The sequence below is a fragment of the Onychostruthus taczanowskii genome, unplaced genomic scaffold, assembly GCF_017590055.1.
Source record: "Onychostruthus taczanowskii isolate IOZ18803 unplaced genomic scaffold, ASM1759005v1 scaffold9, whole genome shotgun sequence".
In the NCBI taxonomy this organism is placed as follows: domain Eukaryota; kingdom Metazoa; phylum Chordata; class Aves; order Passeriformes; family Passeridae; genus Onychostruthus; species Onychostruthus taczanowskii.
Genome location: NW_024506993.1, coordinates 12,160,125 through 12,186,704, shown reverse-complemented (window position 1 = coordinate 12,186,704; position 26,580 = coordinate 12,160,125). Strand labels below are relative to the sequence as shown.

Sequence of the window (26,580 nt, the reverse complement as noted above, 5' to 3'; positions counted from 1 at the left end):
TCCTGGCGACCTTTCCCAGTAACTCGTGGCACAATTAACTGTCATTCTCTCCTTTTTTTTTCGTTGTTAGCTGTGGTAGTTTTGCCAGAACTTAGGGGCAATAGAACTGCGAATCAGTTTCTCTGGTATTACTTGTGATTTTATTCTGCCATTGCTGGGTTTTGCACTTTTGCCTACTGTTTCCAGGTGCTTAAAGAATCTGAAAGCTTTCATTATTTGTACTTCATGTTTTGAACTCTGTTATTTTAAAAATAAGCTTTGTTTTTTATATCTGATTGTGAAAGAATCCATTCTGCAGCCAAGTTGTTTTTGCAGGTCTGTGATCTCTGTAGGGAACTCCTTTTTGTCTTGTTATCATTACAGGTCTTGCTGGATGCCAGAGGATTTTTAAGTTATGTCAATATTAACACATATTTTTAAGGGACAAAGAATAAGTTTGGTGAGGTTCCTTTCGTTTCTATGGATTCCAGAACTTTAGGTCATTAAGTAGTTAAGGTGGTATCTGCTTTGAGTGAGGTTACAATAATGTGAACAAGGGCAGCAAATCCTGTGATATGGCTGAACTGGCATAACTGAGGTTGGTGTGCAGCTCAGGAGGTTGTTCAGTCCAGTCTGCTGGTCCACAGCAGGTCTAATGGGTTGAGGTTGCTTGTGGACTTGGAAGAGAATTTTGTGTACAGAATAAATCCCTTATAGGAAATAAGCTTCTGAGGTCAGTGGCAGGCATATTAGCTGGTAGATTAACCTGTGTTGCTGTTATCTTAAGTTATGTTTCTAACTTCTAGTGTGAGTATGTATGGTTAGAATTTAGTATTATGCTTACCTGGAGTACTTCTTTTATAGTGTAACTTAAAATTATTACCAAAATGTGCCAGGTAAATTTGAGAAGAATTTCTGGAGGAAAAGAAGCACTAAATTAATGACATAAGAATGTTCCTAATTCCATAAGGTGGAAATAATACAACACTTTCACTTCTAGCTGTCAACCACTACTTCCTTTTTAAGTACTCAAAGGGGAATTTTTTTTTTTTTGGTCTTCCTCTTTAAGGACCTTTTATAGACTGCATATTTCAGCACTTGTAAGAGAAAGCCAGGAATACAAATTGTCATGGAAAGGATATGTTTGTTTTGCAATCTCTGTAGCTATTCAGTGTTAGGTAAAGCTGCTGGTTGTGCTGCTTAAGCAGAGCTTTGGTAGGTATATAAATATTGTCAGTGACAGTGGAGGCCGGTGATTTGAACTGTGAACAGAGCCTTCCTATGTAATTAAGGGAATAAGTGATAGGGTGCTATTTATATTAATAATATGTTACCTATAACACAGAAAGGCATGTGGATGTTCTAAGTCTATTTGAATGCTCTTTACCCATGGCGTCATTCTGATCTTTGGTTACATTTATGAATGACTCTTAATTAGAAAGTTAAAAGTATGTGTGCTGTGTTTAGATAACTTCTGACTTGCACATAGACAAAGAAGAAAATGTTTCTGGAGGTTTTGTGCTTGAACAAATGCATTACCCAAGTACAACCTTGCTTTCAAAGTGCATGTTTTGATCCTGAATCTCCGTAGGCATGCTGCCTCACTGACTGAGATCAGCACAGACTGTACATCCGTCCTGTGGCAGCATATTGCTTCCTGATCAGTTGAGTGCAGATCTGCATTTTAGCTCCAGATTGACCTTCCCTGACCCCATGTTCCAGAAGTGGGCTTGGGAAGGGTTAGGTTGGCAAAGCACTGCACCAACACTTGTCCTTTCTCTGAGCCACTCTGGGACATCCACATTGCATTCCTGGGGGCTCCTTAGGTCACCTTCTTCTGGGATTTCGCCTGCTTCGCAGCTCAGTGTGAATGTGCCTGCAGTTGAATAATTTTGTATGTAGTTGTGCAGGTAAGAGGGGTTTTTTGGTCTCCTCTGGTTATCAAAAGTAAGTGTGCTCATTTTCCTTCCTTCCTGTCCCATGCAGCTTAATGTTGAGCCTTCCCAGGATAAGTGTTGCTGGTTAAATTTTAGATGATTATCTGGGTTTTATAAACTAATACTAAAGGATCTTCATCACTACTACTCTCTATTTTGGGATCTGTAACTTGTACTTTCTTTGATGTGTGATATGGTTTAAACTTGCTGTATGCATCTTTGCATCATAATTGCTGTTTTGTAAATAATTGCTTTGTAATATCCTTTAAAGCCTTTTATGAAGATGTAGTTTTGCGTCTAATGTTAGTGTACCTGTAATCTTGCAACATGATTTCAGTGGCTGGATCTGCTTGCTGGTGTTTTGCCTCAAATCTAGAAAGTATGTTAAACCATTCTGCTTTCAATATTCCTTCAGACAGTTCTTATATAAGTGAGCAAAGCTCAGTGGAGACTATTCTGTCTTGTTCAGACCAAAACTTTTCAGACAGTATTATTCAGAAATAATAAGTGCTTGGTTATACCTGTAGACATTTGGAAGAGGTATTTTTTTTTTGACTGCTACACTCATGCTGGGATGTCCCAAGTATTCTTTTTCATGGGACACTTGTAGTGGCAGGATTCTAAAATGTGAATTCATGATCATATATGGACAGAAAATGTTTTAACCTTGAAGTTTGTGTTTACAGACACAGTCAACATGCATTTTTATTTCAAAGCTGGCTATATTTAATATATAAAATCATGTTTAATATTTTTATTTAGTGGAGAGATAGTGGAGACATAAAGAAGAAGAGAAGAGGCAAATCAGCTTTCCAGGTACAGTCTCTTCTATCTGAAAACAGGTTGTGACTTTTGGAAAGTTCTGCTTGAATTTTCAAATAATGTGGTAAAAAAAGTCACAAGAAAAACAAATATTTTGGAACATAGGAAGGGGCCAACTTTTTAAAATTTTAATATTAGCAGTGACAGTATAATTGCTAGGACATGAGAAAGGACTTTAGTGAGTATACTGAATCAAATATGAAAAATGGGCCAATTCAGTCTTTTTTGTTATTTTTGACCCATATAACTCCTGCTCTGGGGTTTCCTTTCCATAAAACTAGAGATGATACATTGAATGGACAGGACCAACCTGCTACTGGTCAGAGAGTCACAGAATGGTTTGGGTTGGAAGGGACTTTAAAAATCCTCTAATTGCAACACCCTTGCTGTGGGCAGGGACACTTCCCACTAGACCAGGTGGCTCAGAGTGCCATCCAGCCTGGCCTTGAACTGTTCCAGGGATGGAGCATCTTCCAGTTGTTTAGGGCTTTTTTCCCCATTATTGTTTCTTTCTTGGCATTTTTAAACTTCATTTTGCTCATTAAGTACTAGCATAGTAGTAATAGTAGTAGTTATTATTATTATATTCCAAAGCAGAAGAATTTCTGTCAGTGCTTTTAATAATTCTTGGTGAAATGTCCCATTTCAGTGGAAGAAAAGCATACCAGCAATAAATTACTAGAAAATCACAGAGGTGTTAGGTACATTACATTTGCTCAAACAGCTGTCAGGAGTGCACTTTTATCAGTTGTGTCCATGAGCAGGTCTGAGGGCCATCTTAGCAGGGTTCTTTTGGCTTGTCCATATGCTGTGGAAACTTAGGCTGGTGGAGGTGAACTCCTTATTTCCCTCATGCATTGTATTTCTGAGCATTTGGAAGAGTATGAGCTATACTTGCCTTTCTAATGCAGCCTTTGAAGTATGAGTGTTGTTTGCTGTTTAAAAGAGGGAGGAGAAAGTTTATCTCTTTTGATAAACAAGCCTTTGGAAAGAGTTCTGTGACGTTGCTTCAAGAAGGATTATGATGACAGGAATGTCTTGTATATTTATTTTATATAATCACAAGTGGTAAATTCAGTTAAATGTGGCTTGTTTACCGTGTAAAACACTTAAGATACCTGCCTACACTTGAGGCATAGTAAGGGTATTATCATTTAAATGTCTGAATTATGATAATTTACATACTTGTTTAACATGCTAGCAGTGTATGCAGCAAAACTTAAAAGTTTTGAGAACATTATCATTTAAATAACTTGAGTTGTTTAGTTTTTTTCAAGTATTAGAGCGTTATGTTCTGGAGAACAGACATGGATGACTGTTCTTTATAAAGGTGTTAACAGGTTTTTTCTGCTTGGGTAGAATTGTTAAAGATGTCCCGCAGCAGAAAGCCTGCATGACTTGCATCTTCCCACAATGCTAATGAGAAATTGCATTTTGAAAACTGTGGTGGAATATAGAGTCTTTGTTATTTGCTGCAAAACTCAGAGCTGCAATTCAGAGAGAACTCTTGCTTTTCAGTTTCAGTTCTGCTCTTTTACAGGATTTTGCTCCAATTCAGAAGTACTTTTTTCGCTATCAATTTGTGTTCCTCTGTGCTTTCTAGTACCTTTGACAGAACAACTATAGCAAATAGCACAGAAAAAAAATCTTGTCAGCTTATACTGTGCAGTGAAAATGTGTTTTAGAAAATCCAAGGTCACTGAACCTACGTGTTTCTGAAAATGTTGGTGGTAGCGCTCATTTAGAGGATGATGCACTTGCCACCATTAGGGCAGTAATTTAATTGAACAGGAATAGTGAAATGGAATAGGCAGCAAAAAAGCACAGTGAACCCCAACATCAGAGTAGGGTGTTCCTTGTTTCAAATAGCTGATCCTCTTGAGGCCTAAAGCCTCTGTAGCAGGGAGTTCATCTCTGTATTGTGTTTTTGTCAAATGCTGGGTAGTAACTTCCGTTCTTTTTTAATGTATGTATATTACCATTAGAAAATATGATATTCAGGTTGGAATTAAACTTCCCTTTTTTTTCTGGTTGAGAAGGTGAAAAATAAAATGTTCTGCGAAATACTGTTCTTAGGAAAGTATTTGACAAAACTGAAGTAATAAGAACAAATCTATGGCAGAAAAGGTTGTGGGTACACTGAATATTTCTAAACCAGTTGTTAGATGCCAGGTGAGCTCTTCTGCATAACTGGTCCATCATTCATCCTATCCTGCTCATTGTGATTCTGACACTTGGGCTACTCTTAAAACAACTAAAATTAGACTTCAGCTCTTTTGTCTGTCCTCTGTCAGTGCTGTCATCCTTCACACTTTGGGATGAAAAGAATTGCAGATTTTTAAGAGTTACCTGTTTTTCACAATGCTTCTCCACTGGATTACATCTATAGGTAATCCCAAATGCTGCCTTCCTCTTGCTGCAGAGTGCAAACAGCAGTGGTAAAATTCCAGCTTTGTGCACCTTGCCTTCCTCTCGTGTCCAAGCGGCTTTGAGTACAGATGGTGATGGAGCAGTCAGACATAAGTCAGTTTAGAGGCGGGACAGAGGGAAATCAGGGGAAAGAGGAAAGGCTGGAAGAAACTTCTCTGCTTCTCTTTTTAATTCTTTCTAAATACAAGCAACCAGTTCTCAGGTCACTTTCTCTGGTTTGAGCTGGTAGCCATGGAAAGTGGCCTTCAGCTGCTGTGAGGGCAGGAAGCACATCTGTATAGTCAGTTTGGAGAACTGTTGAGGTGAACTTTGTGCCAGCACTGAGGCTATGCTGGGGATAAACACTTGGGTGAGAAGAGCACTGAAGACACCAGGGAGTTTGCATGAGAAATTCTGCAAGGATGGGATAGAGACAAGGTAATCAGTGTTACAAATGGATCAAGTGATGCGGAAGGGAATATTGAAACTGAAGAGCAATTGAAGTCACAATTGCACACTCTAGATTGCAAGTCACCCTTTTAAAAAAAGAAAAGAAAAGAAAAACCAACAGGAAACATGTATTGCTACTTCTCCTTTTTAAATGTACTTGTACCATTAGGCACAGGTGCTCAAAAAGCAGAGTTCTGCGCTATTGAAAAATGATCGTAAACATTACAGTTATCATTTAAGGTAACAAAGCTTTTTATTGACAATTTTCTGTGTTATGCTGTTTGAGTATTTAATTTTTTTTAAATGCTTACTTCTCTCAGGTTCTATTAAAATATTCTTAGCATGTTGAAAAGAGCCATTGTTATGAGCAGTGCAGGAATGGCAGTTGTAAGGAGCTGTATTTGTAGTGAAGTATTTCCAGAGCAGATAGACATTTTATTTTCTTAAATTGAACTAGTCATTTAGTTGGAAGATGGGTGATCTTCTATGAAAGATTTTAGGAAAAATAGTTTCAGCCCCTTATATAAAACTGTTCGTAGTGAGGAGTGTGCTGTCTCTCTGTCATATTTGAGACACTTACTGTTGAGAACTTCACCTGTTTTTAATTGTGACTTGTTAATGAGAGGATTCCCTATTAGAGTTCACTAGGTGGTTTTGTTTAAGTTGAAATAGCAGCATGGAAATACTTGGCATTTGTGTGCTCCTGTTGCAACTAAAATACTTTGTTTCGTACTTAATGTAGTTTTGAATACGTTGTTTCATGAAGAAATCTACTAATTCAGTTTGCATTTTAATTGATATTGAGTGAAGATTAATGCTTTTATCCTTGAAGTGACAATGATAATTTCATATCTGCAGAATGTAAAAGCTCTAGTAGTTTTCTTTTAAAGTTAATGGTAATTGTTTTTTTTCTGTATTAAGTTCATTATTTGGTTGAATAAAGTGACTTTGTGACTTCTTGTGGGTTTTTTGTTTGTTTTGTTTTTTTGTTTACTAGTTTGCTGTTTCTGGTATTTAAGTTTTCAAGCTAAACCTTTTGAAGGGAAGTGAAGAAAATATCAAGGTTCCTGATGTGCCTGTTAAGAAACACTGAGGTTGAGAAACAGGTGGCAGAAAGCTGCTGGGTGGTGGCTGATGATAGTGTGTCATGCTTTGCATTAGTTCTGCTTGGCACTGGATGAGTGGATGGTATGGGAAGTCTGGAGACACTCAGCTGCTGAGTCTGGAGGTTGGCAGGTCCATCCAGTTTGTGCAGTCACAAGGTAGATAAGCTGCTCAAGTTGTCCAGTTTTGAATTAAGTGTGAAAAGTATAACCTAACAAGGTAAATGAGGCACCTTTGTTAAGAGCACATGTTTATTTTTTCTGACTTGAACTAATTTTAAGAGACAGAGAAGCAAGTAAATGTACTAAAAATGCACTTTGTCCCATGAGAGGTTGTTAAGAATTAAATAATATACTTTAAGCTCAAGAGAAGCAAGTAAATGTACTAAAAATGCACTTTGTCCCATGAGAGGTTAAGAATTAAATAATATACTTGAAGCTCGGAAGTTTAGCACCCCTGTGTTTCTAAGGTACCTTGTTGAATGTTGAAGGAGTACAGGATATTCTGTGATGTTTTTCCAGTCCCTTGTGTGCTTTGCTTGCTGGGAAGGGGACTGGTCTACACTCAGTTCCACCTGTGAGTGTTCTGTCTGTGAGTGTTTTGTCTATTCCAGAAGAAACCAGCACACATAAACAGGGACAGAGCTGGAGGTGTCCTGTGGTGCAGCTCTCGAGGCAGATGTCGGGAAGGAGAGCGCAGCAGCCGTGCACTGCACAGGGCGTGCTTCCGTAATTGCTGTGAGATGTCACTGCTCCCAGCGAGACCCGCTGTGAATGCGGGAGCTTGGTGGGGTGAAAGCTATTTGAGATACAGAGAGAAGAAAGCAGGGAGCTGACTGCTGACACTTTCTGGAAACCTCGACGGGAGATTGTGAGTGCAGGCAAGGAAAGTGCAGTGCAGTGAAGCCAAGAGATCTGTAAAGGCTTGGGGTGGTGTGTACGGTACTGCCCTGCCGCCGTCTGTCATTTAAGAGTGTCTCAAATACAGCGGCTTGCTCAGCCCCGAGGAGCTGCTGTCAGGTGGCAGCAGAGGCAGCAGGTAATTTTGAGATCAAGTAGGAGGAGGACCAGCTTACTTCTGTCCAAGTCTGTGGTAGACAGACTAATTCCTGCCTACTATCGAGAGCTATGTGGAAAGGCACTTCATGTGAGAGGGCCTTGCCTTTTACTTGCTTCCTGTATCGCTTAGGTTGTGTAACTTCGGTGGATATTCACATGAATTTGTGTATAAGCAATCAGGAGAGCTGTTACTGATCTGTCTACAAATTTCATGTTCTGTTTCTAACAATAACATCTTAATTGTTTTAAGGCTGGCTGGGCAAACTTGTGAAATGCTTTTTCTGGTAAACACTTGAAAATTCATCTAACAAAAGTGTCACAGATTTGTTTGGGATTTTAAATTTTTTTTCTTTTATTAAACAGTGCAAAGCTGTAATAATCCAGTGAAACATTCTACCAACCTGCATCATGTACTGTGTTTGATATGCCTAGTATTTGCTTAAGACCCGAGTATACTACTTGGCTGCAGAAGAAAATCTTTTTCCAAAAAATTGAAAAGAAGAAATAGGGACACACATGTTTCTCTTAAACTTGTGTTTAACCCTGTTGCTGTTAATGCTGCCAATTCCCAGTGGCCCAACCTATTTTCCTTTGAAACAAGCTTTGGATAGCATCTAATTCTAATTAAAGTTTATTAAAACTTTGTACTAACAGTAGACTAATTATAGGTAGTGTAAAAGTCTTGCTGATTTTCCTTTAATCAAAGTGTAATCTTGTCTACAGCTGCATTAAATTTAAGCTTAGATGACAAAGCTCTTGGAATGTCAAAGCTTATTACTTAACAGCAAACATGTTTTTTGTGGGAAGGCTGGTTTTATGCTGGGAGTGCAGTTTGAATGTTATGTGAACTTAATTTGAGGGCTCATCTGTTTTGGTGATACACAGTACAGATGCCTTTTTTCCATGGAGTAGATGGGCCGGTGTAGATGGGACTGATTTCATGCACAGTACCAGCACAGTGCCACTATTATTAAGTGTCATCATTTTTAATGACAAGCTTCCTGAGCTCTTCCATGTTCTGTTTGGACTATAAATTTTGAAAGAATTCTTTAAATGTTTTTGTTTTGGGCTTCTAGTATATGTCCTTCTGTCAGTTCAGGTTTCTGTCTTTCAGTAAATGACTCATTTTCCTGGTTTGGTTTAGTTTCTGGACCTTGCTTTCTGCTCTTCTAAGAGCATAGATAATGAATTGTAGCGGAATTTAATACATTAAATGTCAAGAATGCATTTCAAAAAAGGGTGATCTTTGTACAGAAAAAGCCTAACTGTTCTCAGAACAGCAATATTTTTTAAAATGCTGATTAGACACAGAAGAAATCTGCGTGTTAATTTCGGTTCTTTTGCAGCATATGGCAAATTTCTAGCTAGATAATTTTTACCATTGATTAGGAAGTTTAATTTCTATATTTAATGGGAAAAGCCTTTGACAGCATTTTGCTTTTTACCTATGCTTGCTTATTCTGGATAGAACTCCAGTAACTTGCATAATTTCAGTATCAAGAACCCTGAAGTTGAGAAACCTAATTTTAAAATTTGAGAAGTATGAGAATTGTTAACGTGGATGTTGAAGCACAGAAGTTGCTTGTTTGGGAAGCTTTAGACTCTAAAGATGGAATTAATATTTTGGGCAACCCACAGAATATGTGGGTATATTCCTATAATTAATGGAAAATTCAGTATTAAAAAAAAAAAAAAGTTGAACAACCAAATCTTCATCAGTATAAGCCATGTTCAGCTGTAGTCTCTGCTCTGCTTTTTGTGGCACTGGTTTTACATTACCCAGCCCGGGCAGTGTGTTGTGTATCGTGGCCTTGCCCTCTAGTGGCTGCAACTCAGCTTTAAATAGTGAATGGAAAAGGCATTTTCATGCTTAGGGAAGGGATTTGGGAAGCTTTTTATGGTGGTTTAAAGAATTGAATAATCGGGGAAGGCTGTTTCTTCTTAGACTGACAGTCTAGAACCTCTGATGCTAGAAAGACATTCTTTTTTTTTATTTTGAAAATTTTTGTCTGTGTTCTAGAGGAAAGTATGGTATATTTAGTACAAAAAATTGTAAAGCTTGATAATGAATTTTCAGAGGTCTGGGTGACCACTCCCTCAGGCTTTTCAGCTGAAAGGGTGTAGGATTGCCAGCAGTACTTTGCAGTTCCCCTGCTCCTAATGCCCACTGGCAGATTGGTCACGGGCACTGAGGTGTACTGGGTGCATTTCTATTGACAAAGAAATTAAGAGATTTGGGTTACTGGTTGTTTTGTGTGTGTACAATTTTTTATTTTTAGCTTGTCTGAAGAATCACATTCATGGGCGCAGGTGTTACGAGTGTAACATCCTTGATGACCCTGATGGAAAATAACTAGGGGAAAAAAACAGCAAAATACTTCCGTCGGTGTAGAAAGCTGTACCAGACAAGTTTTGCCGTATTAGCAACCTGTCTAATCTGTAAATCCAATGTACCATGCATGAGATTTTTGCCCTTGACTAAGACATGTGAATTGTGAGTCACCATGTTTGGTCCTGCAGTTACTAGATCCTTGAACTCCTTATCTGCCCTCTGCCCATCCCTCTGCTGGGCTGGTTCTGCCATGAACCTGTGAGAAGATTGCCCCTTGTCTTGAAGCCAGTAGGACACAGATAAAGACATGAATTATGAATATTCTGTAAAATTGCCTATGAAAAATCAGCTCATACGTTCTCTCCCATTGCTGGCTGATCCATCTACATATGTGGATTTATTAAGTTTAAAATAAATCTTTTTCTTTATTGTGGAATTGTTGGTCTCAAAGGAGCACCAGAATAAATAAGCCTTTGTTCATGAATGCCAGTATTTAATTACTACTTGCTTTAAAAGTCCTGATCCAGGAATGCATTGCAAATAAATACAGCCTCCTCCCAGGATGTTTTCGCTCTCACTTTGTTGGAGGTATGGCTTGGCAATGCCTTGAGTACAAATACTAAACTCCCAATTGTCAGATTTCTCCTCTGTGCTGGAAAATGAATTTTCCATCTTTGGATAGAGCTTCTTTTTTGGTGTTTGGTTTCCAGTTAATTGCATTTGCTCTCTGCATGGAATGCTGAAGTTCAAAACACAGAATGAAAAGAAATTAAATTTAGTAATTTTTTTTACGGTTTGGTCTGCCCTTGATGCAGACAAGTCTTTGGAAAAGCAAGGAGGAGCGTGTTGCTCCGGTGACCTGTTGTTTTCAGTATGAGGAGCTGTGTAGTGAACTCTCCCTACACTCTATTTGGGTAATACTTGTGGTTTGGACCTCTTACAAAAATATCTTGTTTGACATGATTAAAACTAGAGCAGTGTCATTTGTACTAAGGCAGTTGCCTTCAGTTAGGACTTGTACTTTTGCATCTTTATTGGCTGCTTTGAATTTATATCACAGTAGCTTTAAGTTTATCCTCAGCATGGGCCTTTTAGCTGTAGTTTAGCAATGTGCTGAACATTATTTTCCTTGTGTCACTTGTGCTGTGTGAATTAATAGTTCAGGAGCAGATGATGGCAGAAAGCAAGCCAACATTGCTTTGTGCAGAGGAGAGGTGAATTAACGAGGCCTGCTGCAGATGTTTCTTAAAAAAAAAATAAAATACTGTAGTGATATTAGACAAGTCCTTTCAGATGGAATATGTCCCTTAATAAAAGGGAGGAACTTTCTTAAATTTTTCAGGATATTTTGAGAGTTTTTACATATAGAGATAATACCAAACCACTGCTGCATTGCATTTAGAGGTATCTGTGAAATCTGATACAGGTTTTTTTCTTTATCTGAACGTGTGATCACTGGGAGTTTTCTCTGCCATGAACCAGCAGCAGTATGGAATTAATGATAGGAGGTAAACACAGTGCCTTGTGTGGAAGGAGTAGAAATGAGAAATAATTTGAAATAGTTTCAGCAACTCCCTTTACTCTCTAAGAAGTTGTAAAGTCAGCATGTGAAAAGTGATTCTTCTGTGCCAGGAGTAGAGGAGCTTTGATGTAATGATTAACTAATTTAGCTACTTAGCAGTGAGTAGCAAGACAATTAAGAAGCTTTTGCAGTTCTGCACCTGCCTTGAAACATCAGGTTGTGTTGGGAGTTGGAGTTTCCTGATAAACTAAGGAGCTGCCTCATAATCTTTTGCTTTGGTATAAGTACTTCTCTTCTGGCGGAGTATCTGGTAATCTTGCCTTCTGTTGTGGTTTTTCTCCAATTTGCTTGCAAATGAAAATGTAATTGTTTGCTGATAGAAGTTCAGTAGTGCAATTTTCTTAAGGAAAACTTCCCTTTCAATTAATTTTTTCCTAGTTATTTAGTTACTTTGTTAGCTCAAGATTCTTGAGGAAGCAGAAAGAATGGATAATGTTGGTGTTGGATTTCTCATTCTGAGTATTTACTGACAGATGCTGATAGTATTTCAAGATTGCTTTTTAAAAAATCTGGTTTTCATTTGTTTTCTTTTTTTTCTGTAGTTTCTGGATATTCTTCAATGTTTTGCCATAAAAACAATTCATTTGGTTTCTTTAGTTGGTGTTACAGAAATTTTATTTTAGTTTTTGTTTATGTAAGGTTCTAATAAGGTCAGTTAAAATCCAAAGACCAGGAGAGATGTATGCCTTACCTCTGCTCTTAAATTAGAGCAAAGCTCTGGCCAAACAGGACAAACCTCTCTCTTTGTCATACTTTTCATTGCAGTAGTCAGAGACAAAACAATATTTTATTTTGTTCTTGCACTTCATTAGGCTGGCCAAAGAATGTTAACTATCAAATTTAACCATTTTTTGATTGTGAATTTAAGAATAAAAATTTTTGTTTTCTGAATAGTCATAGTGTTCTTCACTAGTGCAAAATATGGGTGGTTTTGCCTCCTAAAGGTAAGAGTAAATTGCAATAATACATTACAAACCCCTAGAAACATGTATGAAACGTGTATTTGAAAAGAAATTAAGCTGCTCTTTACAGAGTTTATTTATTTTATCTGGATACCTGTGTCCTACAAATACAGTCTTAGGGAATTTGTACATGTTGAGAGCAAGTTAACTTTACTTATTGCAAAGTTTGAGTGTGCCATGTTGCCAATGTTTCATTACATTTGTTAGAGTAAATAATAGTGTTTAGCTTTCAGTCTAGTTTTGTAGGAAAGTATTCCTATAAGGGTGTCAGGATTGATGAGTATTTCAGCAATATTTTACACTTAGAAGTAATTAGCCTGAAGAAGCCTGGATTTCTGGATAATGGCCTATTAGAGTGTTTTATTTCTTTATTTTAAAGGTGCATTAAGTTGCAATCTATTTCCATAATTTATTAATACAAAGAACACAGTAGCATTAAGTGAAACTTCAGGAGGTCACCTTGGCCATATGTTTTCCCCAGGGTCCATGTTTGATGTGATGATAGAAGTTGATCTAAATTATACAAAGTAATCACTGGTGTCACAGTGATACCTGATATGTGGCTGTACAAATGTCTTGTGTAACAAGAGGCTAGGCTTCTTTAATGAAACAAAGCAGGAAACTTCTTTGCAAGTACAATTTCCTTCTAAAAACCTGTTTTTATCTACGTTTTACTGGTTTTATGAGTACATTGCACAAGTCAGTGGTTTAATATGGAGCAGGAAAAGTTTTTTCAAAGTCTCTGGGTGTTATGTAAGATATTGTCATCTATGACAGCAGTAAGACAAAATAAGTCTCTTTTTATATTGTTTTAGTATTCTAATGAGTCAGTTTGAGCATCTTGGGAAGATCTGTGAATAATCATTTCCTGGGAAGCTTTCTGTTGACTGTACTTTATTGTGAATGTATTTTAGCTTTGCAGTTAAAGCAATGATGTACCTTAAAATTCTCTCAGCATTTTCAGGGTGGGATTCAAATAGTATTTGAGAATTTTCATGTAGGCTGAAAATTCAGTTTCCTCGAGAATTTTGTATATAACTAGTACTGAATTGGGTAGTTTCTTGTGGAAACTTTTGTGCTTTGTCTATATTCAGAATGGAATTGCATATTTTCTGGAAGTGTTAATATTCTTCTTCTCTTTTGTGATTCATGTACAAAAGTTTTAAAGCATGATGTATGTGAAAGGACAGGCTTTCATTCTGCTGAAAAGAGAATAAATATAAAATTATTCTAGCTTTCCTGAAGCCATACAGCACTTACAGCAAAAGTCTGATACTTAGAAATTTTTGTGAACTGTGAGGACAAAAGTTAATTCTAAAGAGTAGTAATTAGTAACTATGGTGACACTGTAGCAAGTCAGTTGGCTATATATAAACCAAATTACTTGTAAATTAGAACTCTTCCTTTACATCTCTTCTTTTTAAAAATAGCTTTTTGCATCAAAATTAGTGACACTGATGTGTAGAGAGGGATCTATTTTTATATGGTGGTGTCGCATTTTGTGGCTTGAAGTTTTTGGTGAGTATCTGTCTTGTCATTCTTCTCCTTTTGACAGTGAATGCCTTTTTGGATTATTTGAATAATCTGGAGAATAGATTGGGACCCTGGTACATGAGCAGCTTCTACCTTTTGCAGTCACTTCATTCCACACTTTCTGTTTCCTGCAGAAAATTTTATTTAGAAGAGGAATGAATATTTTGTGTCATGCATGGGGTTGCTTCTGCTCATATCCTTCATCATAAGTCTTCTACCACAGTGTACTAACTACAGAATTTTGGGGAGGCCTTACAGCATAATAGGGAGTGTCCAGGACTTGTTCTTCTGTGACTTGGTGTTGTTCTACATTTTTCCATTATGGAATGTGATTACTGTGAGGTGTTAATTTCACAACTGTCAAGTTAGGCTTGAAATGTTTGTTTCTAGAAAATAGTTTGTGTGTTACTTGAATGCTACCACTTCTGCTGAAGGAGGGTGAAGGTAAATAGGTTAGCAAGGGGAGCCATCCTTTGTGATAATGCTTCCATTCACATTGGTTGTGCACAGTCATAGTGCACAATCACAGAATAAAAGCTTTGTTTTCAGTTTAATCTGTTACTTCAGTACTGGTATATATGATATATTTATCATCTTATATGATATATTTATCATCTTATATGAAGGATTCTTTCCCTGTATAACCATAACACTAATGGGTGTTTTCAGACATTTTCTTGTTTTAGGTGTTTGAACGGTTGATAGTTCCTTTCAAAACTAAAGTGAATAAAAGCAGTCTGCAAGTGAATTAGTGATGTTCATACAGTTCTGCACTGACTGATGTTGAGGGATTCAGAAATTGTAATGCAATTTGTTTACTTACTTTACATTTTCACAGAATCACAGAATGGTTCAGATTGGAAGGGACCACAGTGGGTGATGTGGTCCAGCCTCCCTGATCAGGCTGGGTCATCTGAGAGCAGGCAGCCCAGGATTGTGTCCAGATGGTTCTGAATATCTCCAGTGAGGGAGACTCCACAGCCTCTCTGGGCATCCTGTTCCAATGTGCAGTCACTGCAGAGTAAAGAAGTTCTTCCTCATATTCAGGTGGAACTTCCTGGGCATCAGTTTCTGCCCATTGCCTCATGTCCCATTGCTTGGTACCACAGGCTGGAGCCCAGCTCTATCCTCTGACACCTCCCAGCAGATACAGACAGATGTTGGTGAGGTCCCTTCTCAGGTGTCCCTTCTCGAGGTGCTCCCAGCTCCCACAGTCTGTCTTCATAAGAGAAATGCTGCAGTCCCTTCATCACCTTTGTCACCTCTGCTGGGCCTGCTCCAGGGGCTTTGTGTCTCTCCTGGACCAAGGAACCCACAATTACACTTTTCTATTTCATGAAAGCAAGGATGATGTAGGTCATGGTTTCCTCAATTTTCTTAATTCAGCTTGAGACAGTTGTCTCCTAATACAGAGAACTTCAGATTTGGACACGAGCAGTAGAGATTTTTCTCCTCATTTTCATAAAGATGCAAAAATTTTCAAATGTGAGCATGAGTTGTTGCTTTTGTTTTAAACTAAAGAACTTGGACTGTGATTTAGTTTGAGGTCCTACACTTAAACTTATCCATCTTCTGTCATTCTCTTAAGTATGAATTACTTGGGAAGATGCAACAATACTGTTTGAGAATTATATTTGAAAAAAAAGCTCGCACTATTTAAATAGCATATTTTTAAGATCTGTGTAGCTAGTTGTGAAGCTGAATAATTAGAATTGTTTAATATTTTTAGTAGCCTTTCTGTTAATAAAGACCACTTCGTAATACAATCAAAAATCATTGTAAAATAAGTGTCTGATATCCTCTTTCTGAATTTTTGGATGTAGAGTAGATTATCTGTAACTACTTGAAGAATAGTATAGAGCTATTGACTAATAGTAACCCTGAGTCCTGAGCTTTTCACCTTCAGATGAGTAAGTTGAATTGCAACTACTAGCAAATGTGTGGTTTGAATAAAGATTTAGAAAGTAAATGTGATTCTTAAATGAGCGCAACACCTAGGAGGTGGCATTAAGTCTGCAAACATACTTTTTTTGTGCTTTTTCTTTTTTTGTTAATGATTTTAATATGCCAGAATTTAAAGTTCTGATAGGTGTAAGTGTATCTGTAAAAGTCAGCAGTTAAAATAAGCATTGTCAAAAAAAGTCTGTGCTGAAATGTTCGCGGGTACATCTTGAACGTTTTGCTTTGTTCTGTTGAGAAAGGTGACATTTTGCTACTGAGGAAGGCACTAGAGCAACTCAGGGCTGTAGCCAAACATGTTTTATGCACAGTTAAGTGAGTGTTGGTGTCTCTCAGTGCTGGGCATTGCCTTTCTGCATACCTAAGGTGAATCCTCGTCCTCCCCACAAATCCATTCATCTTCCCTTCCCTGTCATAGTCCGTGTCCTTTTCAGGCCAAGTCTGCTGACCACTCACCCGAAAGTTAAGCTGAGTGACAGGACCTATAATGAACTTCAAAGCACTTGAACAACCAGGGCATGGCAAGGAACACAGAGATTAATATTTTATAGCACCTCAAATAATGCATCTGAAAAGGCCAAGCTGTGTTTATACCCAGGCTCGGTTACGCTGGCACAAAGCTGCTTTTACTGGCATGGTTTACTTTGCTTGACAACAGGTATGAGTAACCAGCAGGGTTGTCCTGGCAGTACAGACAACAAAAGTTCGAGGTGTAAACAGACAAAGGAACAACTTGGTTAGCATATTCCCTGCTGTCCTTTCCCCTCTCCCCCTTTGAACTAGTGGCAAATTTGGAAGGATAGCATTGGATTCCTGGGAATAGCTGCAGACTGTAACCTTTTCTCATCAGTGTAGCAGGATTTACATTAGGCTTACACTTTGAGTTAAAAACACAGTGACTTTTTTTGTCCCATGCGATATCAAAGCATGTCAATCCTTGTTTTAAATTTTATTACTCATAGAAAAAGTGGTAAAGTTTATTATTTTTTAGAAAAGTTACTGAAAACTACTAGTAAGTTTTGCTTCACTTGAGAAACCCAATACTTATAGTCCCTGAAAAGCCAACTGCCGCTCCTTCTCTCTGTTCAATCTGACTGGAAAATCCCTTTCTTCACAGCTGGTTGCTTTTAGTTTCATAGTGGGTGCCTGCCTGGGGTAGTTAGAAACATTTTAAAAAGGAGTTTTCATGAGAACTCAAAAGTTAATGCACTAGGTTTGTTTCTGAGTTGAAGGAGCTGGGGTTTAGTAAGCAAAGAGCTATTAGATCTATGTGTTTAAGAAATGGAAAACTAAATAGAAAAGCAATTTTGCTTGATGTACCCCACCCTGTGAATTACTCTTGCTTATGGAGACAAATACTTCTACTTCCTTGATAGATGGGTGGAGTTAGGCAAGTGAGAGGAAAGGAATTTAGGATCTGTCTAAGCAGACCAGAATGAGGAACTCAAATCAATTGGATCTGGAGGTAATTTAGCATTTGAACTTCTCTGTCTTACAGCCAAAGGACTGACCTGGAATTCAGTATGATTTACACAGCGTACTCTGCTAGCAGAGTGCTGCTCCCAAAATGAGAAAATTGTCAGTGTTAAGAATTCAAATAAGATAAAATAATCTTGTAACAATATGAGAGAAAAAGATTTCTAGCCACAGTGTGGCAAATATTGGCCGTGTAGGTTTGACCGTGGTATATATTGTTTTAAAGTCTTTGGCTTTACACAGTTGAACTTGTGCACAAGGTGTTTTGTTTCCTGGTAGAATTCTCAGCAGGCAGCGAGTAAATGAACTCAGTTACATTATTGCTTAGTGAAGTATTACTTCAGGGCAAGTATTCTAATTTCTAGATCCCTATTTACTTCCTGCTTTTGAGTATTAGCTTTAGTACTCAGGGGGTGCATTTATAATGCCTGCATTAATTGTTCAATGATTATTTAGTGTGAGTCAGGGAAGAATCTTTCATCATTAAGTGCAGTATTTTATGGTTTAACTGCTCTGGCTAATAGCCTTGCTGCCCCTTTGTGGTGGTAACCATGGCAAAAATGAAGCTGCCAACTCCTTAAGGGTTATAGTACGTAATTTGACAAAATAATTTAAATCTTTCTGGTTCAAGCTGAAGCCACAAAGGTATTGCAGGACCCTGAAGCTCATGGGAATTGTGTGTACTTCTTTCACAGAAGGAATAAGAGGTGAGAAAAAGAGTGGTAAACTAAGGAGATTCTGAAATTGGGCATCTTTTTCTACATTAGTTGTTTAGGCAGTGAAAATTTATTTAATACATAAAATATATTACTTTTTGACTTTGTGTAAAAGGCAGTAGCCTACATTTTGATACTTATTTACTTAATTATTAATCCAGCTATGGAAAGAGGCTGAAATAGGTTTAATTATATGTCATAGTTTCTTCTTTCTGCATTTTTTTCATGTAGAAGTTGTGTCTCTTCACATACTGAATCTCACATCTCTGGACAAAGTGCCTCAGTTTTCCAACAGTTTTCCTCGCTGTAGTTCTCAGAATAATTGCCCTGAACTGCAGTTTCAAGCTGGGTTAGATGGAGTAGCAGTAATGTGTTATTAAAATGGCAAATGATGGCTGTGCACAGTAATCGCAAATATTAGAAGTATTAAAAAGCTGGCCAGTTGTTTCTTCCTGTAGTTCTACTGCAATTAAATCCAGATAATCAAATCACTGAAGAAGTGTGCTACTTTCAAGATTTTCTGTACATCTGTGAGCCCATATTTTGTCTTCTCTGTCATCCTTCAAAAGTGTTTCATCCTGTATCAGGCCTGTATATGGCTTGGGAAAAAAAACATGTCATGGCTTTCTCACTTGTCAGGCTAATTAAGGAGCTCTCTTCAGCCTGCCTCCTGGAAGATGCTGCAATAGTGATCATTAAACAGAATGGGTTTGTTATTGCTAGTTGGTTTTATTACTTTGAAGAAAACATTAACCTACATTTCATAAGTTAGGTTAAAATCTGTCATCGTGGAGCATAGCAATTTGCAACTTCCTAGTATCAGTTAGAATTAACATATTTTATGTGCTTAGATTTGTTGTATTATGGTTTGGGGTCACTACGGAAGAATCTTCTATTTCTCTTTCAGAAAATACTAGCAATTTGTTATAGTGGAAAAATCATAGTGGTATCTGACTGCATGAAAATAAGATATGAACTGATTTAGCAGGTTGTTGATGTTCTTCTGAGTCATTGACCTAGAAGAAGGAATGTGATTTTTGTGCACCATAGGTCAGAGCAGAGGAGGTACATTTGTACCATTTGCAAAACTGAAGAGTAACTTGAAATACTATAAATACTAAATTAGTGAAATAAGTACATAATTCCTTGCAAAACAGGGAAACAAAAATCTGTAGTTTTTTGAAACTTCCATGATGTAGTTTCTAAGGAAGGTGGACTGTACTGGGGAAGTTTGTGTGTACTGGTGAGCTGCAAGTTTTACTTTAAAATAAAATCTTCACAAATTTTGTGGAAGCAGCCTGGTAAGATGTCTGCAGTTAATTGATCTTATTAATGGCTTGTAGATGGGAGGGGATATAAACAATAAATTACTCAAGAAGAAAGGCTAGGATTTTTTTTTGTCTGCAATGTTATGATAGTGGAGCGTAAGTTTCTTGGATACTTTGTGTGTTGCCTTGTATTTTTTTAAGAAAGGAGGGGAAACCAGCACTGGCACAATATATACAGCTATCCCTTGAATTAAGGATGTGGTAGTACTTCAGCAGTCCTCAAAAGCTGAGTTGTTTTGAATGTGCATGAGCTGCCGTCTCTGCTCTACACTGGACTTGTTAATATGAGGTACAAAAGGGCTGGGACTTCCCTCTGGAGAGTGAATTATAAAAGCAAGTATAATTAGGCCAGTATATGCTGTCATTTTTTCTGTCAGCACTGGCTTGAGCACCTCCTTGTTTACCTTGCATCAGCTCAAAACTGGTTTGCAGTAACTGAACAAGTGCCTGAGCCAGTGCAGGTGGTGGCACAGCTCGGCAGCGAGAGCTGGGAAGGGCAGGAGGCATCGCTGCTCTGAGCTGGCACTGCTGCCTGAGCTTGGGCTGCGCTGGGAGCTGGGAGGACAAGTGGTGCTGGGTACACAGAAGATGCTGTGTTACACAGCTGCTGGGTAAAAGGTGTTGGTTTGGGAACCTGAGAACCCGCTGTGCTTACCACATAATTAAATAGCATATGAAAAACCGGTATGCTGCCACAAGTACTAGTTAATGTATAGACACATTTGTTTCAGGGCTTGCACTTGATTTTATTTCCTGAAGATAGCTTTAGTAATTATGCAAAAGGGATGGAGAGATTGACCTTTGAGAAAGATCATTTGAACTAGAGAAAACCAGCATGGAAGTAACATTTGAATTTTCTACCTGAAAGGGACTGGCTCAGTGGGTTCCTGAGGAATGGCTACATTAAAGATTACTAAATCCTTTATAGCAAGATTTGAAGGCAGTGTGTTTTCCCCTCCTTAGGCATCAGCTACTAACATGTGGCTCATATTGCTTCTTTACTAGATGCAGGAAGAAGCGTATTTACAAACAGGATGAAAAGACTTGAAGAGCATCACTTTTTCAAAAGTTTATGTAATACAATTCAGTAGTATGCAGAAAATACACACTTAAGTGGACATCAGTAAATGTAGTGTGTATTTTCTGCTGACATTTGTTTACAAATATCCTTTTGCACTTTGAATGTTGTGTCTACCGATGTTTTACTAGTTTTGTATGGCTGATGCTCTGTTGCACTTCTTCTCCAGTGGTCACTGTCCTGTATTTCCTTTTGCTATCTTGTCTGAATCCCATTTGCAGATTCTGCAAAAATGTGGTTACAAGGGGCAATGATTAATCAAAACATTGGGAGAGATAAAAGGCAGATGTGCACAGAGAAGAAAAGGGTGGGGAAGAGCAAATAAGCAGAAGCATGTTTGTTTCTCCTTGCCTGTGACTCACTTTTTCATAACAGAAGAATTTTTGAATGAAGAAGAAAGCTAATTGAAAACAAACAGGAAGCAAGAAATAATTACCTCTGCACTGAACCATGAGAGGGTTCAGTACTTTCAGACTATTAAATTAACAAGCTAATTAATTTGGTTGGCTTTTAAGCATATAACTTATAGGAGCTATATGATATACTATTATGTTAATAGATGGTATTTAATATTATGGAGAGTATTATTTAGAGTAGAGTGGGTTTGATTATTAATATAGTGAATGCAGTCATAATTTCTTGATCTACCTGTAATGTATGCTTACCTTCATCTTTATCAGCTTGTGACAGATTACTGTTTTCCTTCAGTTGAAGATCTAAGGCGTATCTGTTGGGGGGAGGGAAGTCTTTCACGTACTGCTTTTCATTTCAAACACCACCTGAGCTTTCCTGTGCTGGCATTCCCCTTGATTAGTGAGTCCAGTGACACAATGGAATTCCAGCTCTATGCTTAGGGCCACTGGGTTATGCCATGTAAGATCCATATCATGCATTCGGTGTCATTTTCCAGTACAAGATCTGAGGAGCCCTGGTGCTCTACTCTCACTCCATTCAAAACCCATCTTTCCCCTTGACACTGTGGTTTTGAGCTATGTATCAGGGGTTTTTTGAGGCCTGCAATAATAGAGACAATTAAAAACATGGAAAATTTTGCAGAGAATGCTGTAAAAAAGGAAAGGTCAATTGCTTTTATAAGAAAAAGATGGAAATACATTTATTTATCTGAACACATCATCTTTTTCCCCAACCTTATGCCTGCTTTGGGACTTGATGAGATTCTTTATGAGTGCAGGAAGCCAGTGATTTCTACCATTCCAGCAGCTTCCTGTAGCAGCTGTTGTTATCTTGGAGTGGTGAGATTGACTCATTCTAGTAGTTACACCTGGCTGGCAGAAGCATTCTGGTCACCTCTTCTGTGCTGTCACTGCTCAGGTCATAGCCAGTCACTCTGGTCTTCTGCTAGGTGATTCATTTGTAACCTCTTCTCAGATGCAGAAGTTTAGACTACAAGTCTTGCATCATAAAAGCAGTTTCAGATTCAATAAATTGCTTTTAACATTTAATTAACTCTGCAGATTGGTATTTACAAAAGTACTTGAAGTCTTGAAACTCAGTTAATGATGTGAACTAGTATTGCTGAGAAGTAAAAGCATCCTGTTGGTTTTCTTGAAGTTTCTCCATGGTCTTTTATTGCAATTCCTGAATTCTGTCTTTTGCCAGCTGTTTTCCTTCAGTAGCCTTTTCTGCAGCATGATTGTCATGCAATGCTGTTACCTTGAATGTGTGAGCAGTTAGAACTTGTGTGTTGACCAACTTAAATATGAATTGTTATATGTATGTGGCAAAAGGTGTTGCTGCTAATGACCTGTGATCCTCTATTGCAGGCAGTTCAGGCACACTTTGTAGCAATTATTTGCATAGTGTGTGTGCTAGAATTCAATCATATGTGAACTCAAAATCAAATTCAAATACTTCTTGATGATGGGAAGATGTTGCATCCTGATGAGGGTGTTTAGAGTTTGATACATTTGTTATGTTCTGGAAATAAATTTTATATAAATAAAATTTTACTTGTGCTTGTATTTCTTGTCTTACTTTTCCCAAATACTTTATTTTTGTTTTTGTTTGTTTGTTTGCAGTTCTATCTTCAAGACACTAAAAGTAGTAATGGTACCTTTATTAATAGTCAGAGACTGAGTAGAGGATCTGAGGAAAGCCCACCATGTGAAATTATGTCAGGTGACATCATCCAGTTTGGTGTAGATGTGACGGAGAACACGCGGAAAGGTAAGGGTATGGATCATTTTTTGGTTTCTTTTCGAGTATATTTATTTGGAACATCTTACTACAATCCAGTCTTTAAATGGCATTCCCATTGTAAGAAAACAGTCTTGTTTGATTTTTTGTTACTTCTTCCCTCCTTTGTGCTGGCAGTGAGCCCTGGCCCCATGTGGTACCTGACCAAGAAACATGTCTGCTGAAAACACAGACTCTATTTCCACCCTCACACCCCCAGATGGACTTTACTGGGTTGTTTCCATGGCCTACTTTCTTCCCTTACTGAGTGCAGGGGAAGTGTAGGTCTGGAAAAGGAGGCTCAGCTGGGGCTATGTCTTCATCTATTGCCTCACTTAAATTGACCTACAGCAATTTAAAAAATGCAACACAAGCATGTGTGTGTAATGCTGTATTGGGCTTTTTGTATTTGGATTTTATTATTATAATTGCAATTACCTTTCTTTCAAACCCTTTGAACCTTAATGTTTCAGCTAATAGTGTGACAGAAGTATGAACCTGAATTTCTTGATCAAGTAGTCAGCGTAAGTTTCAAACAGGCTAACTTAATTCTTTTCAGGATACCCACTGTTTCCTTCTGTGTTGGCTGCTGATTTTGATTTCTGCAGGTACTTTAAAATGAGAATAAAAAAAAGTTGCTAGCTGACAAATGAGCTGATGGCATATTTATTTGTTTTGTTTTTCTTGCTGTTTTCTTCCCAGTATGCATGCTCAGGAGATCTTGTATTATGGCAATAGCTCTGTATCTGTGCTAATTAAAATGCAGCCTCTATCTGTTTTCTTTTGAAATTACGTAGTATGTCAAGAACCATTTCTTTATCTTTCTGGAGACTGGTCTGTATGGTCTGTACAGTCTGTATCAGACTGTAATCAGTTTTGTTGAGACTTTTTAAAGTTCCCTGATGAGTCTGCTGCTTTCTGTAAGCATTGAACGTTTGGCCATGTTCTGTAAAATCCTACCTACTCAATAGCACACAGATTTGGCAATAAAATGTCAACTGCCATCACCCCTTTACTGCTTTTCTGAACAAGACCTTCGTAGAGCTTATCCTTAAAGAGAAGTGTATAAGAGAAGAATGAAAGAATAATATTAAATTGGAAGGCTGATGATAAAGTTTTTTAAAACAAGCAAATAAAGAAAATATCCATCAAAGCAAACCTCTCACAAACCGGCCCCCTCCAAAGTCCAACAGACCAAACCACAGTACAACAGGAGAATTTCATAAAGTGCGTTAAGTGAACAAAACGTAAAGATGGTACCTGCTCTGTTACTTGTGAATTTTGTCTTTAGCCAGACGAGGTTGTAATTCTCAGATCTGAACTATCAGAGGAAGGCTAATGAATGTGTTTAAAGAAAACATTGTTAAGTAATGATGGTGGTGGTATTTTGTCAAGAGCTTTTGGAGCTGTAGGATTTTTGAGTGATTCATTGTAGTGAAGGTCTTATCGCATTGTTTTACTCTTCTCAAAACTGATGTTGCAAAGATTCAACTCCAGGATGCCTAGCTGAAATTGCTGGGAGTTATTTAAAATATTTCCATGTGCAGTAATTGCAAACATTTATGAATACCAGCAGTACACATGGAAGAGATCAAAAGTATACACTGCATCTAATGAACTTGGAGCTATTAATTTGATGAGATGCTGTCCTTGCTAAGAGAAGCTGAATTTCTTCAAGTGTATTTAGACTAAAACAATTTTTATTTAAGATTTAGTTGGAAGGGAAATTGGACTTGACTTACTTTTATCAGCACATTGCAGTTCATGGAAACATTTGCAGAAAGTTCATAGTAAGCAAATTCTTGCCATGAATTTTTGCCAGTAGTAGTTATTTGCTGTGGTTTTATATTAGTTTTACAAAGCACGATACATTACACAAATGCTGGTGACCTGGCATTTGTGTAATGAGTGATCAGATTATGCAGCCTTCCTTGTCCTTTTCTCTGCCTTTGAACTTGGAAGCTGTGCTCATGTTTCTCATGAATGTGTTGAGCTCGCTAATGAGGATACAAGTTTGCTTTCTTCCCTCTCTGCTCCCCCAAGCAGAGAATGAAGATTGTATCATCACAGAGTGTTTACCTATGAATGCCGTTGGAATGCATATAAACATGGGTTTTTCACCAGCTGGTTTCAGTAGTCTTAGATGTTACTGTTAATCTAATCTGGTCATGAAACAGACAGGAAAGTAGTTTTTAAATTGGTCATTCCCTTTAAAAGCACTTTGCACTCTGGTATTTACATAATGCCTTACTCGCACAAGACATTTCAGCAATCTGCTGTGTGTAATTATAAGGTAATGACTGGACAGAATGAGTGTAGTTGCCCATGTAAATTCTGAATTCTGCCAGTATTGCTAAAATACATTTATTTTATTGTTCAGGCTGTGTTTTAGTAAGCAATTTCCTTGCAAGTGTGATCTGGATTTGGTTCATTAAAATAGTGGCATGTTCACTATATCATTTTTCAGGTTATCAAGTATGAGCACCAATTCCTCAGTTTCCTGCTGCTGAGCTAAAGTCAGTAACAGGTCCTGGAGAAGTGTTTGCAACCCTCCTGCTTCCTTATTTGTCCACTTGCTGTATTACTGACAAGCACAGGGGACTCACTATTTCCCCCTCCTTCATACAGAACTTACCTACTAACATCTCACTGTTCTTTACTGTATTCGTGTGGTTTATATTCTTTTAGCACTTTCTTAATTTCCCACTTGTGCCAGAGCATTCCAAGATAATTTGTGATACTTCCCTGCACAGCAAGCAGCAACAGCATTGCCAAGCAAGGTCAAATAATACCAACATGATTTAGTTCAAATGCAGTTTATGCACTTTTTTCTAGTCAGGTTTGGACTCTGATACATCTGTTCTGTCCTGGGATGTTTGAGGGAGGTTATGCAAGTGGGGAGCCCCATAGCAGTGTGTGCTGCAGGGCAGTGTGCAGACCCCTGAGGGGTGTAGGGGGCTCCTTAGGGCTGGGTACCGCATTAATGAGTGAAAACGAGAGCATCATTGGCAAATTGTCTCTCTAGGAAATAAAAACTGAGACAAACAAATGGTTTCTGTGTTCCCGTTGTGCTATAGTGCAGCAGAGCCTGTTCGGGTTTAGGACAGGTCTCAGGGGTTTTGGATCTGTGAAATATGGGTCAGCTCCGTGTTTTGGAGGGGACCAAGAAATTTGTGTCTGAAGGTGGAACAGCAGATGGAGCAGGAGCAGGGTTTTTACTCCGTGGAGAGAGCTGTGGCTGTGGGGCGGCAGTTGGATGCTGTGGAGGGAGCCGTGGCTGCGGGGTGGCAGTTGGATACTCTGGGGCTGCAGTTGGATGCTCCGGGGGGAGCCGTGGCTCTGGGGCTGCAGTTGGATACTCTGGGGCTGCAGTTGGATGCTCCGGGGGGAGCCGTGGCTCTGGGGCTGCAGTTGGATACTCTGGGGCTGCAGTTGGATATTCTGGGGGGATGCTCTGGGGCTGCAGTTGGATATTCTGGGGGGAGCCGTGGCTGTGGGGCTGCAGTTGGATATTCTTGGGGGAGCCGTGGCTGTGGGGCTGCAGTTGGATATTCTGGGGGGAGCCGTGGCTCTGCCCTGCCGTTCCCGCTCCGGAGGGCGCGCGCGGGGCGGGGCGGGCTCGGCGGGCGCGGTGGCCGGCGCTGGGGCGGCCCCTGGCG

General features: G+C 38.5%; 1 protein-coding gene across 28 annotated transcripts in view; it reads left to right on the top strand.

Annotated features, from left to right (window-relative positions):
* Positions 1–26,580, top strand: part of LOC121347181 (sarcolemma associated protein) — an 88,555-nt gene that overhangs the window by 7,746 nt on the left and 54,229 nt on the right. For all 28 annotated transcript variants that reach the window (XR_005954191.1, XR_005954185.1, XR_005954187.1 and 25 more), the window contains exon 2: positions 22,765–22,912. Coding sequence is in view for 16 of the 28 variants with exons in the window: in XM_041425611.1 (XP_041281545.1) it covers positions 22,765–22,912 (148 nt within the window). In the remaining 12 variants the exon portion in view is untranslated. The remainder of the gene's footprint in view (positions 1–22,764; positions 22,913–26,580) is intronic.